We start from the raw sequence: 14,845 nt of genomic DNA, 5'->3' as shown, positions 1-14,845 counted from the left end.
CACATGAGTTCTTATTCATCAAGGTCCTCATGAGCTCACACACCTAGTGGCTCTTTGGTACAGCAGGGTGACCCTGGATTATTTTTTCCCTAATCCTTCTGCATTACTAATATTCAGAGTCTTTAGTTTAGTGAGCATGTGTCTGTTGGGGGTTGGTCTTTCTGGGCTTCCTTGATGACTGGCCCCCCTGTTCTTCTCTCTCAGGGCACTGACAGCTGGACTCCAGGGACAGATGATGCTGTGAGTGGCACGGCCACTTTCTTTTCCCTGGCTTAAGGCTGAGCTCCTGTAGACTGTAGGGGTCCGTGCTGTAGGGCAAGCTAAGCAGGAGGCTACGGTGAGCTGGCTTCAGAGGCTCTGCTTCCCAGGTCAGGAGCCAGTACTATAGCCCCAGGGGGATGGAGAACAGGAAGACATCTAATCCCAGACCCCCAAGTTCATCTCTGCCTGTGCCTTCATTGACTTCTGAAAGTACAGCTTGCAATGAACTCACTGAGCATTGAACCCTGGACCCTGCAGGCATGGCTACCCATGGTTTGCCCTCAAGCCCTGATGCTAGCCTTCCTGCTAAGGCAAGTGCTATGATAAGGTATTGGGGCAAACTTCACTCACTCCAGCATCCAGGCAAACCACACCTTCACAGGGCTTCCCTCTGTATAGTTTACTTACAGGTATATGATCAGACCATGCATTCTGCTGGGGATGTACCAACCTTCCTTTCCACCTGCTGGAGTTATGCCCACCTTTCAAGCCTGTCCAGTTGCCCTTTCTTCCTGACCACCCCATGTAGGACATTAGGGTCAGAATAATTGGGCTAAATATCCATCCTCTCCATGATCACTTCTCAGTGACAAAGCCACTTTGCCCTTTGTTGCCCCATTGGTGTGTGTGGGGGGGGCGGTGTACCCAGAGTTCTCCTCATACCAGTGGAGGGCTTGTCTGTCCTCCTCTGGCTGGACAAGGATGCAGGCAGCTGGAGAGAGGAGCTGTCGATGGGAATGAAGCGGCCATGTGCCTGAGTTGTCAAGAACTCTGAGGGTTCATCATGTCTTAAGGACATAAACAGTATACATATTCAAACTGTTTAATACAGGAAGTTTCGCATGCACACCAGAGCAGAGGGAAGAGTGAGCCAAGGCCTGTGGACCTACCCCAGCTCCCATGGCTAGCAGTGTCTGCTGGCTACAAAGCTGTGTGATCTCACCCCTCATGCTCCCTCTCCCCTGGCACACATTATACATCACTGCATGACCTAGTGCTGGGCCACGGGACACATTTCACTGACACTGTCACGCCCCTGTGTCATGGCAGTGGCTTGGGACCACTCGTGTTTCACAGAGCTTTGTTCAGCCTCAGTTTTTAGCAAGAGAGCCCTTTTGCAAACAGATCTCATCTCCAGTTCTCATGGCCAAAACAGATAAAGTGGTATTAGCATACAATTATTACAGCAGTTTACTTTTACATCATTGGTGTAGAAAATAGCAAAGAACTCTAAGACTGTCAAAACAAATATTAAGATTTGACCATTGATAACGATAACAGTGTTACAGTTCAGTTTATCTCAATATTCTGTTTTGGTTGAACTGTGTTTAGAAATCAGTGAGTCACACAGGTAAACTGTTGCTAATGGAAACCGATTTTTATCTTGTTTTTACACATTTGTCTTGTGATCTCAAGAGTGTCTTCAATTAAATTGATCCAAATGTGTGGAGGAAGAGCGTGGAGGAATTCTTTTTTATTTTTTTTCTCCTCTAGAATTAAGTCACTGATCTAACAGATGCTCACAGCCTTTGTTATAAATATAAAAATCAGACAAGAAGAAACCCAAGCTTAAAATAAGCAGAACCGTGCATCCTGTGTCATGTGTCCTGAGACAGTTTCAGTTGTTGCAGTGGTGGGAACAGGGGCTGTGCAGTGGGGTCCAGGTTCTGTGCTAGAACTGCAGGCTCAAATGTGGATTTTTAAAAAGAGCAGTGCAAAACTGAAATCTTACTGGGTAACTCATTTGCAAGAGATTCAGATCCATGCACAGGCATGGCAAGAGAAGTTTTAGCTTAACTTTCAGCCAGAAGGGAGTTAAATGGGCAAATGGGCCACAGGTAGTAATCCATCTGTCGTCTAGTCTGAAGAGGTAGAATTTTCTAAAAGTCCTTTGAGTGTCTTTGGAATTTGATTAGTATTTTCAAGTACAAGGAAAAGAGAGTATCAGAATCTACATGTACAGAAACTCCAGAGCACATCCAGAAAATCTCAGGGTTCCGGAGAACCCGATTTGAAAATCATGGTTTGAGCTGGAGCGCTTTTGTGATGGTCCACATGTTCAGCTTTTCTGTGCTCAGTCACTGCTTATCATTTGTTTCATGGAGACAGTTGGGTACAGACCACAGTCAAGCAGAGAATATTTGCACCTTGAGCCGGCCTCCTCCTCTCTCTCCCTGTGCAGGCTTGCCAGAAAGGATGTAGGAGTGTTCTTCATCCCAAAGCTAGGAGCTTAGACTCTCTCCCCTGCTTCTTCCTCTGCACCTCAACACATATTTGTTTCATATTCAAACCCTGGCCTTTTTTTTTTTTAAAGATTTTATTTATTTGACAGGGAGAGAGATCACAAGCAGGCAGAGAGAGAGGGGGAAGCAGGCTCCCTGCTGAGCAGAGAGCCCTATGGGACCTTGATCCCAGGACCCTGAGACCATGACCTGAGCCGAAGGCAGAGGCTTTAACCCCCTGAGCCACCCAGGCGCCCCCAAACCCTGACTTTTTTGTATAGTTTTTTTCCCCCCGAAGTTTCTGGTTGATATTTTACTGTAATTTTAAAAAACGTGTTCTTGATAGACTGCATGGTGTTTTCCAGCTTATTTCTCTTCTCCCTTGCTCTGAATCTACTTCACTCTCCTGAGACCCCTCATCTCTTGCTGTAATTTGGACAGGTCTCCCAGTCCCTCCTCTTCTAGGCCCGCTGCACAGCTCAATATGGAAATACATTTACTTGATCCCCAGGTTTAGTCTGAAAGTTTATTCCTTCCTTTTTCAGTATTCACCCTCATTTTCCTAGAGCTCATCCTCAAATCCATGATCAAGAAAATACACGTGGGACGCAAGCCCTCTGAGCCCTTTAACTGTTGTGAAAGTGCCTCCCTTTGCCTTCGTGCTTGGCTGGTTTCTTTCAGCTCCAGCATTTCTCTGTGTGATTTCTTGAGTAATTGTCTCCCGCCCTTTTGTCTCTCCAGCATCTGTCAAGTGAGTTCCTTGGGTCTTGGACTCTGGAGGCTTTCCTCGTCTCTGTCCTACATTTCATCTCTGATTGTTCTCAGCCCAACCTCCCACCCATTTATAAAAATTTATTTCATAAATCATATTTTAACTTTCATATTTCTCTTTGTTTTACTAAATGCAATGTCCTCTTGAATTTCTGAGAGGAGATTACTTTTTTAAGGAGAAATTTTTTATTCCTTTCATTGATGGCATCTTCTTGGAGGGAAAGAGCCTTTACAGTGGTTTCCGTGGACTGGAACTGGCGAGGCAGGGTGAGCAGGGTTAGGCTTGGCTGGTGTGAAGGATGTCAGTGGGTTCTGGGTCGTAGGCTATCGCTAGTTGCTTGGTACCTTGCCCTCAGGTAATCAGGACAGAGGGAGAGAGGGCCAGAGTGTGAGACCTAGAGGAAGGGGCTGGGGTATGGGCTCTGGATTAGATGGTTTGCGTTTGACAGATGCACTGGTGAGCATGTTGTCTCCTGTCTCTAGGAACTGGCTAACTTGGCAGTGGAGGGGGGACAATTCCTCCAGGGTCAGGAAAGCATCAGAATACAGAAGATACAAGACGTGAATAATAAAGGCTGATGGCTTTAACTGTTCTTTTTTCCTGTTTCATGTCTTTGTTCAAGTTGGTAACTTCTGGCTGCAGGAGGTTCTGAACAAGGGCAGGGAGGGGCCTGGGGTGTACCTGTCTGAAACCTGTTCCTATCTCTGCTCTCTTCACCTGCCCTCCTTCCTGTCATCGCTAATCATGGGGCCCAGAATGCCTCTGGGCTCTGCTGGTGTCTTCAGTTCAGTCCCTCAAGATGTATTGGTTGAGGACCCGCTAAGCATTGGGTGCATTCAGGAGGCGGGAACTGGAGCTTTGGAGGTAGTGGGTCAGAATCCCTGCCCACATGGGGCTGTCCATAGCAGAATGCTTACCCGCTCTTTATTTCCTACAGAGAGATAGGAACGTCTCATCTGCTGATGTCCTGTGAAATTGTCTTCAGGTTTAACTTCTGCTAAAAACTTTGTTTTATGTGCATATGAAAATCAGAGTGTATATGAAATGAGTGGCGTAGATGGACATTGGCCACTACCAGCCTGTGCTCTGAGAAGATCTCCCAGGCCAGCTGCAAATGGTGTCGGCATGATCTAAGCACCAAGGGTAGCACTTCTTAAGCTTTTCTAGCTGCAGTCAGGACAGACGTAAGAGCCCCGAGAAATCCCCCGCCTGGCAGTGCTGACTCATGAAATCCTTCTCGTGTTTCTAGTGCTGATGAGAGATTCGATGCCACATTCCACACCAACGTGTTAGTTAATTCTTCTGGGCATTGCCAGTACCTCCCTCCAGGTAAGACCTGCTTCCTTTGTCCTTCTATAGTTAGACAATTTAAACGAGTTCAGGGTGCCAGTTCCAATGGTCCTCACATGAGTGTGGCGCATCCTTTGCCTCGTTCATACCCAACCCCTCCTGTGTTTGCAAATATTTCCTGAACATGACAATGCCATCTTCCTCTTTTTTGTCTTGGGGTCGTGGCTCAAACTGTCTTTGCTGAAATGTGTTATATGTCCTCATTGTGTGCCAAGTGTTCTTTAAAGTTAATCCACAGTTAAAGCAGGTCTCCCTCATCAGGTCACTTCCAGGTCTCCCTATAGTCTGCAAGACAAGCACCCTGGCCTTTCCCTCCACCATTTCAGCTGGCTGTTTCCCTTCCTGCCAGACAGCGTATCTCGGCCGGGGCTGTTCTCCAGGTGCTGGGGGCGAGATGATGGACTTGCGGGCTTTTTGAGCATGTGCATTAAAAAACTTGCATGTTAGATAGAAGAGCAAGTGGTTTCAAAGTGGGGCTCATTAGTGTCTTATTCCTGACTGAGCTTCTCTCCCTCGCAGCCAGTTGCTGGTTAACTGCTTCCTGGGATTGATTTTTTTTGCCCCACCAGCTCCTCATTTTTCTCCATTCATTGAGCCCTAGGCTGCTCACTGAATAATACAGAGCATGGGGAATCTGGGTTTTAATGCTTTGAGGCAGATATTAACAGAGTTTTAAAAATCTTTTAGATGATTTTTTTTAACATGTTCTTTTCCAGGATTATCTCCCCCACTGCAACTGTTCAACTTCCTGTTCCAGGCAATCTGCAGCCGACTCCTACCCCAACACCAGCATAAACACACACACACACACCATACCATATGCACACACCTACCACTCCCACACTCACCACACACACACATTATACATCACACGCACACCCCCCCACATATACACCCCACATCCATATCTCCCCCACACACATATCCACACACATTCACACACCAAGCAAGCCCCCCCACAACACACCACTCATACACATCACACATAACATGTCCCACATCACACCTCACATGTACTACATCCATATCTCCCCCCCTCACATAGCCACACACGTTCACACACCAGTCACATCCCCCACATACCTACACTACACACCACACACACACACACCACAACCCACATATATACCCACACTCATACCTTCCCCCCACAAATCCATACACATTCACACTCCTACCACATCTCCCACATACATATACTACACACCCACACCATATCCACACACTATCTACTGTCCCCCCCACACCACACATGCATTACACACCACACATCCCACATATATGCCCTACATACCTGCTTCCTGCACACGCATATCCACACACCAAGCACAACCCCTGCATACACACTACACAACATACATACCACACTCACATACACTCACAGCCTTTCTGCTGTCGTAAACCCCATTCTCACACCTTCATTCACAGCACACAGCAAAGCTGGCCTTATTTCTTGTTGTTGCTTACACATTCTTCCTCCTTAGCAGATGATAAGCATCCCGTGGGCAGATTCTGTGTTTACTCATCTTAGAACCACCACTAATCAACCAGGCACCTGGCCCACTTGTTCATAAATGAATGTGTGAGTGATTAAACCCATCAAAGGCAGATACCTCCCAATAATGTTTGTAGAGACCGAAGAACCACAGATTTTCAGGTTTTGTACCTGAAAGCATGTGCTTCCTTGCTGCTTCCCCTGTTCCTTCACCCCTCCCCCAGCCGAAGCATGCTTTCTGCCTGACAGCAGGCCCCTGGGGGACTGAGGCTATGGGAGGAGTCTTCCATCACATACGCATACATTCTTTTTCCCCAGCCTGGGAGTTACAGTTTCTATTATGAGAGCTATTTTAAAAAATGATCTCCGGTAGTCATCAGTGTACAAGAATATGGTGCTGCACATTGTTTTGAGGACGGAGGCTATTTTCAGCTACAAGAGGCAGCATTCCTGAGCCCTAGGCCACCTGTGTGCAGCAAACTCCTCTGGGGCTCCGTGCCTGTGTCCCAGCCTTCATGGCCCCAGGAGCCTGGGAAGGACAGGGCAGGTTGTGCTGTGAGTGTGGGAGTCTCCCCTACTTTGGCAGGAGCAGAATGGAGCACTCTGGCCTGGGGCAGCAAGCCTGTGCCCTGGGGTCATGTAGGACTGACCTGGGATGCTGTTCTGTTCATGCAACCAAGTACAGGCAAGAAAAAAAAAAAAAAAAGTGTTTTGGGTGCATGATTTGAGATAAAGACTTGGTTATGAAATTCTCTTTCTATTTCATGTTTTTATTTTTAACAGGTTTATTATATAATTGACATATCATACAGGTCACCCATTTTAAGTACACGATTCAGCGATTTTTCAATAAATTCACAGAGTTGTACAACCAGTACCAAAATCTAGTGTTAGAACACTTTTTATCACTCCAGAAAGATCCCTTTTACCATCCTGCAGTTGATCCCCACCCTTACTGCCCGTCCTAGACCAGCACTGATCTGCTTTCTATCTCTAGGGATACTCTTTCTCTGGCCATTTCCTGGAAATGGAATAATTCAATCATGGAGTTACATTTTCCACAAGCAGTGTGGGTTCAGGGGGATCTCGCCCATTAATGGGAGGGCAGCATCTGTGGATTCCTATAAACAGCAGACATGGCGCTTAAAGGAACTTGTGAGGATAGAACATTGTTTATCGTTTCTCAGCTTGGTTGTGGAGTGAAGGTTTGTGTTTGCAAGGCTGCGGAGTCCCTCCCACCATTCATTTTTTCTTTTTGCTTTTTTTTTCATTTACTAGCAGAAATGTATGGAGCACTAACCCTGTCCCCAGGAAGAGGGGGCACCCTTAGCTCTTTGTGCCTTCCACAGCCTTCAAGCCTTTTTCTGGGCAGGGAGGAGCACATGGGCATAAATTACTGAAGGGGGCTTATCTGGTTTCGTCTCCGTAACCTGCCAAAAATTCACTTCCAGCTTATCTTAGGCTGAAGTCAGTCTTTTCAGTGGAAACTTTTACTTGTACCCAAGCACTGTCTTCCATTAAACCTATCAGTCTTTGTTCTTCATCTAAGATCCAAACTAGTTAAAATTATCCTGCACATACACGTGCATTGTGAAATGATGCCCCAAAGTTAACACATCCATCACCTTACCGGGCTGGGTTTTGTTTTGTTTTGTTTTTCATGAGAATGTTTAAGATCTGCTCTCTTAGCACATTTCAAGTACACAATGCTACTAACTAGAGTTCCCTTGCTGTACCGCTGATCCTCCAAATGTACCCCTTGACCAGCCCCTGTCCATTTTCCTACTTCCCCTAGGCCCCTGGGAACTCACTGTTTCTGTGAGTTCAGTTTTTTGTTCTTGTTTTTGTTTCTTTTTTTTTTTTCCTTCAAAATCTACATGTAAGGGAGATCATAGAGTATTATCTTTGGCTTACTTCAATTAGCAAGATGCCCTTCGTGTTCATCCACGGTACTGCAAATGGCAGGATTTCCGTCTCTTCTAAGCTGAATAGTATTTCACCGTGTGTGTGTGTACGCATTTGCATGTGTGTATGGTTTGATCATCTTTTTCTGTTTTTATTCATTCATCGATGAATACTTAGCTTGTTTCCAATCTTCAGCTGTTGCTAATAATGTCGCAGTGAACATGGTGAATATGGGCGTGCAGTTCTCGCTCCCGGAGGGCGATTTTATTTCCTTTGGATATATTCCCAGAAGTGGGGTCTCTGTATCATAAAATAGTTCTATTTTTAATATTTTTAGGAATCGCCATACTGTTTTCATAATGACTATACCAGTTCACATTCCCACCAGCAGTGTGAGACTGCTGGGTATTTAAAGCCGGGCTTGGTCCCCTTCCATTTCGGTTTTCTGACTGTTTTGTTGCCCACATAGGCATATTCAAGAGCTCCTGCTACATTGACGTGCGCTGGTTCCCCTTCGATGTGCAGCAGTGCAAACTGAAGTTTGGGTCCTGGTCCTATGGAGGGTGGTCCTTGGATCTACAGATGCAAGAGGCAGATATCAGTGGCTATATCCCAAACGGAGAATGGGACCTTGTGGGTAAGCAAGGACATGAGACCAGCAGCCTTGTAGAAAGCTGCTTTTAAAAAAAAAAAAAAAAAAAAAAAAAAAAATATATATATATATATATATATATATATTTATTTATAAAACAGTACCCATTTATTAGCTCCTAGGTTTTTTTTTTCATTTAATAAATTTTTAATTTTTTTTAAACATATAATATATTATTAGCCCCAGGGGTACAGGTCTGTGAATCGCCAGGTTTATACACTTCACAGCACTCACCGTAGCACATACCCTCCCCAGTGTCCATAACTCTACCACCCTCTCCCTAACTCCCGCTCCCCACGAAAGCTGCTTTTTATTCCTGGGCTGGCTTTAAAAGTCTGGGATTTTCCACTCTGGTTTCAGTGTAAGCATTTATTGAACCCTGCGGCAATCTCTATAATTTACTGAGAGCCATACAATAAGAAACAAAAAACAATTAGAAAATTCAGAGCTTTCCATGAGAAACGTGCAGCCATTTAAAGAAGTCAGTGCTAGTATAGGCATGACTATATTATTAGAATCTGCTCCATTCCTAACATCAGGTTGGATAGCAAATTGCAGTTCACAAAAACCTATATTTGATTATTTTTAATAGAAAAAAATAGTAATTACATTTATAATGGTGTAAAGCTCATAATGTATTATTTATAATCATGGTGTCTTAGTCCATTCAGGCTGCTAAAACAAAATACCATCGATTAGGTGGCTTATAAACAGCAGAAATTTGTTTATCACAGTTCTGGAGACTGGGAAATCCAAGATCAAGTCCAAGATCAAGGCATATCCAGTGTCTGCTGAGGGCCTGCTTCCTGGTTCATAGATGGCTGTCTTCTGTCTATGTTCTTACACAGCTGAAGAGATTAGGGAGTTCTCTGGGCCTCTTCTCTAAGGGCAATAATCCCATTCATGAGAGCTCTGCTCTCATGACTTAGGCGTGCCCCCCCAAAGTCCCCATCTCCGAATGTCATCACTGTGGGGGTTAACATTTCAACATAGGAATATGTTTACATATTCCTATGGGGACACAAACATTTACTTTATACCTCATCTAGTTCAGTCCATTAAAAAAAATTCTCCCGGGGGCACCTGGGTGGCTCAGTGGTTTAAGCCTCTGCCTTCAGCTCAGGTCATGATCTCAGGGTCCTGGGATCGAGCTCCACATTGGGCTCTCTGCTCAGCAGGGAGCCTGCTTCCCCCTCTCTCTCTGCCTGCCTCTCTGCCTACTTGTGATCTCTCTGTCTATCAAATAAAAAAAAAAATCTTTAAAAAAAAAAAATCTTAAAAAAAAAAAAAATTCTCCCGGTTTGCTTCAATATCACTGAGATACTCCTGAACAACTCAAATACACCAGAAAGGGTTTATTCAAACACTGATTACCCAGTTTTATTATTTTTTTAACTTTTTTTTTTTTTTTTTAGCACCTAACAAACTCCATGGTCATTTGTGTGATACGCCCATTAAAATAAACAAGCAGGGTAATTTTCTTCAGACACTGTTCCTTTCCCCTTTTGTTCATGGAGGAATCCCAGGCAAGCGGAGTGAGAAGTTCTATGAGTGCTGCAAAGAGCCCTACCCAGATGTAACCTTCACAGTGACCATTCGCCGCAGGACCCTCTACTATGGCCTCAACCTCCTCATCCCCTGTGTGCTCATCTCTGCACTGGCCCTCCTCGTCTTCCTGCTTCCTGCAGATTCAGGGGAGAAAATTTCCCTGGGTAAGTGTCCTGATCTTGGGTGTGAGTCTGAGACAGGATGGGAGGCCCTTGCCTTGAGGTCAGCTCTCTAGGGATCCCGGTGGACGATGCAGGACATGTCATGGCTATGGGGGCAGAGATGTGGGGTCACACACTGACCTCCCAACCCGGGGCATCTCCCCAACACCTCAGCCTCCTGATTTAGCTTCATGCTAGATACCCAGTGCCCTCCTGAGAATCTGTAGGCTCCTCCACAGAAGATGGGACTGCCCAAGAAGAGACTACTGAGTTCTGTCCTGAGGGGCAGTAATTACCATTACTTTCTCTTCTTGTGCCACTGCATCCTGTTTCTTGGAGAGCAGCTGGCCAGCATTTGTTATGGAGACGCAACACTTTAGTTAGTACAGTATCAGTTTGCATCTCTATATTGCTGTACACAGGGTAATTCCTTCTGATCATCCAATAGAAAGATAAGAAAACTAAGACTTAGAATGGTGAAATGAATTTCTCAACATCTTAGAGTTATTAAAGGTCATATGTCATACATGTAGAAATCATCCTCAAACCCTTATCTTCTGACTGCAAGGCTCAGGCACATTAAGTGACTTATCCACAGTCACACAGGTAGTAAATAGCAAAATCAAGAACAAAAGTGAGGTCTTAAGATTGTGTGGCTTTTTTGTTTTGTTTTTGTTTTCCTGCTATATGTAACTACCTCTCAATTCTAATGTAGTTAAGAAAATGAGAGATACTTGTGTTGAGTTCAGTAGTTCATTTTGTATCCTTGTTCTAAAGTCCTGGCTTCTAGACTTACCTCGATCTGGGACTCTGACAATTGATGTGAACAGCCCCCAGAAAAATGGCCGTACCCTTACAGACAGAGAAAGAACCCTGCACTCACTTTTAGGACATCACTGGCCTCTCCCCCACACCTCCCTCCTTTGAATCGCAGATTAGGCACAGTTAATGGACTTGAGGCGTTATCATCTCTTTTGTCTCAGGCACTGCTGTGTTTATGTTTCAGGGATAACAGTTTTACTCTCTCTTACTGTCTTCATGTTGCTGGTGGCTGAGATCATGCCTGCGACATCTGACTCGGTGCCCTTGATAGGTAAGCAAATGTCAGGTCTCTTTTGAAGATGTGGGTTTAGTGAGGGTCCTGGAGAGCCACATGGTCCCAGGAGGAGTGACTTTCTAGAACTGTTTGAGTGACCTACAGACTCTGCTTCCCTGGGTACATGTACGGCAGTGTGGGGAGTCAAGCTTCATGGTTTGGCTTGAAGGTACAGAAATGCACCCTTCCTCCCATTGTTCTCCCCCTCACACTTATGCAGCCAGAGATTTTACCATTAGAGATTTGTCACTTTAGCTTTGAGTCATTGTTCTTCCACAAATCCTTTGTCAAAATCAGAGGAGCTCACATTTTAACTCTGAGATACCTCAGTGTCTCTGGATAAAGTTAAAGCTTGTGAGAAAATGTAAACAGGGTAAATGTGTTTTTGGACAAGACACATATAAATCATGACCTCCAGCCCAGGACAGGATGACAGAAACAGGAGATAGCATTGCCCGTGGCTATGTACCTCCCTGGATTGGAATAAGCAGCAACGTGCAGAGGGGTGCTCAGAGTCTAGTGGTCAGGATTTGCTATTTTCGCCACTACAGCCAGGGTTCTATTCCTGGTCAGGGAACCAAACCTCCAAGCCAGTTTTGAGAATGGGAAGCAAACAGCCTCATAGGGGATATTAGGTATAATATGAGCATCACTCCTCCAATTGGGTGATGGAGTTCAGAAAGACAGATGGAGTCTCTGATTATTCCTGTTGCCCCGGGCCACCTGAGGGCCACCCTGTGTGGTTAACAAGGGAGGGTAGGTCTAGGGGAGCCTATTTATCTTACACAGATACTCCCAGGCTTCACAAACGACAAAGGCAAGTTTCTCCTTTGTTCCCCTAATGTGTGATATTTTGACCAGAGAGAGACAGTATTGCTATGAAAAGCCTTTGTGGGTGTTCCTAGTTCTCTCACTAGCATCCAGAGGTCAAGAAACCATGCTTCAGCCCACTCTTCCTACCTTCCAACACAATGCTTTCAGTAGAGACTTCAAACAAAAAGCAGGCTCTGTGGGGTAGTGGGCATCCCTGCCTTGACCGATGAACTGATGAGCAAAAGACATGGTTGGTGCATAGCCCATGTCTAGAAAGATGGGATTTCAGCTGTGGGGATCCTTTGACCCCACATGTCTCCACAGGTCTTTGTCTCAGTCAGCTAGGTTTGCTACAGTAAAATTCCACAGACCGGGTGTCAACACACAGAAATGTATTTGCTTATAGATCTGGAGGTTGGGAGTCAAGACCAAGGTGCCGGCAGGTTTGATCTCTAGTGAGGCCTCTCTGCTTGACTTTGGATGACCACCCTCTTGCTGTGCCCTCACATGGTCTTTCCTGTCTGGGTGCATTCCTGGTATCCCTTTGTGTGTGCAAATTTCCCCTCTTATAAGTACACTAGTCAGATAGGATCAGGTCCCACTCTAAGGACTCCATTTTAACTTAATCCCCTTTTTAAAGGCCCTGTCTTCAAATATAGTCATATTCTGACATACCAGGGACTAGAGCTTCGACATATAAATATAAACTCAGCCCTCAGAAGTCACAGTTTTGTTCTATCTCCTTCCTTTTCTTAGAGATCCCTGGAGCTAACTTGAAGTCCCAGATATCCTTCTCTCACAGCTTCTCACATGTACCTCTTAATTCCCACAGTGGGGCAGTGAGTTCCTTCCTGCCCAGAGAAAAGGAGGCATTCTTAACTGAGTGTGTGGCCATGCACTTAGCCTCTGCACCAGGATGTCCTCTGCTTCGAGCTCAGCCCCCTTGAGCTGAAAGCCACACCAAAGGTTTAGTAATGAGAGTTGCCAATCAAGGAATGTCTTCCCTTCGCCAGGCTTTCTTCTAGATCCTCAGCTCATATAATTGCTATGCCTGCACCAACCCCACAAAAGAAGGCATTGCCATCCCTGTTATACTGCTGAAGAACCTGAGGCCCAGACAGGCTGAGTAGCCTGTCTAAACTCATAGATGTCTGAGCTCATGGTTGGAGGCAGTGGGTTAGTGGAGAGCTGTTTAGGATGTGCCATGCTTCTCATGTGGATCAAGGAGGAAAAATGCATCCTTGCCCACCGGAGCTGAAGCTGGCATTCTCAGCCAGGAAAGTCACTGTCTTTCACGTTTTCTTCAGACACCTGGCACCTCCTCCTATCTCTCATTAGATGGGACCAGGCTCATTTCCCACACTAATTCTAGGTACTCCGCCAGTGATGCCCAGGTTTGCCCTTATTACATCCCTGCCTCCAGCATGTCCCTGGCCTACAGTTATCACGATGGGGACCAGACCTTCACTATCCTGGTATTCTCAACTCCCATCACAGTCCACAGCCTTTCTCCTAGGAGCAACCTTATCAGCGTCCTGTGAGGCACCGTTAACCCTCCCTGGAGGAGGAGGCTGGCGGAGCTCACAAAAGTGGGGTCAGCCAAGCCAAGCAGCTGGCACGGATGGGAAAGCTGGTCCCCGTGCTCCAGGCTGGCCTCTGCCTGCCAAGAGTGTGGCGGGGGGTTCTGCAGGCCCGTAGACAGTCCTGCCTTGCTCCAAGCTCTGCCACATGGTCCCAGGCAGTCAGAGATGGCCATCTGGTTCTGCCTTCCATGCCATGATGCCTGTGCCGTGGAGGGCCCGGGGCTCACCCTGCGTCTCTTGTCTCCGCAGCCCAGTACTTTGCCAGCACCATGATCATCGTGGGCCTCTCCGTGGTCGTGACGGTGATTGTGCTTCAGTACCACCACCACGACCCCGACGGCGGCAAGATGCCCAAGTGGGTGCGTCCCTCCTGCTCTTCACCACAGGGAGTTAGGGGCCCTCAGCGCGGGTGACTCCGCAGATGAATTATCTGTTTTAAAACTCCCACCGACAGCTAGCAGCCCTCAACCCAGAGCCATGTATCCCACAGGACCTCCCCGGTCCGCACTATTGTATTATGTCTGGCCTGTTACGGTGAGCACGCTCCTAGGGGCCCATGGCACTGTTCTTGCAACCTGACATTCCAGAACGGGGCCCACACACTGGCCGCTCTCTACGTTTGGCTACCAGTGTGTTTCTAAAACGTTTCGCACGTACGCTGTGGAGAACAGGACAGTGGTTGGAAGCAGCGGAGGAGATAAGCACCCAGCCATGTGGCTGGATCTTCCAAACAGAATGAAGACCAATGGGGTGAGAGAGAGTGAGCCATGTATTAACACAGGTAGTCAGTGCCTGGAGGAATGCCAGCGTACCACAGGCCTATCTAATAAAGGTTAGTGCTTACCAGTGGGCAGGGGGGCTAGGATAAAAGCAAAAGGGAAAAAGATAAATGATTGAATATAGCCTGTTATGTCAGCCCTGGGCCATGCCATTCCTTCCCAGCTCCTGCTCAGCAATGGGCACTGGGATGTAGGCAGATGCTTACCA

The 14,845-nt window shown here is 46.3% G+C and overlaps 1 protein-coding gene across 1 annotated transcript in view; it reads left to right on the top strand.

The window, feature by feature from the left end:
• The window catches only part of LOC122893809 (CHRNA7-FAM7A fusion protein), a 49,889-nt gene that overhangs the window by 30,207 nt on the left and 4,837 nt on the right, over nt 1–14,845 (top strand). Inside the window, exons 2-5 of the mRNA XM_044231088.1 lie at nt 8,475–8,642; nt 10,175–10,369; nt 11,373–11,459; nt 14,108–14,217. Coding sequence (XP_044087023.1) covers nt 8,588–8,642; nt 10,175–10,369; nt 11,373–11,459; nt 14,108–14,217 — 447 coding nt within the window. The 5' untranslated portion in view covers nt 8,475–8,587. The remainder of the gene's footprint in view (nt 1–8,474; nt 8,643–10,174; nt 10,370–11,372; nt 11,460–14,107; nt 14,218–14,845) is intronic.

Source organism: Neovison vison, chromosome 13 (assembly GCF_020171115.1).
Source record: "Neovison vison isolate M4711 chromosome 13, ASM_NN_V1, whole genome shotgun sequence".
NCBI lineage: Eukaryota > Metazoa > Chordata > Mammalia > Carnivora > Mustelidae > Neogale > Neogale vison.
This window is presented reverse-complemented; position numbering and strand designations above follow the sequence as displayed.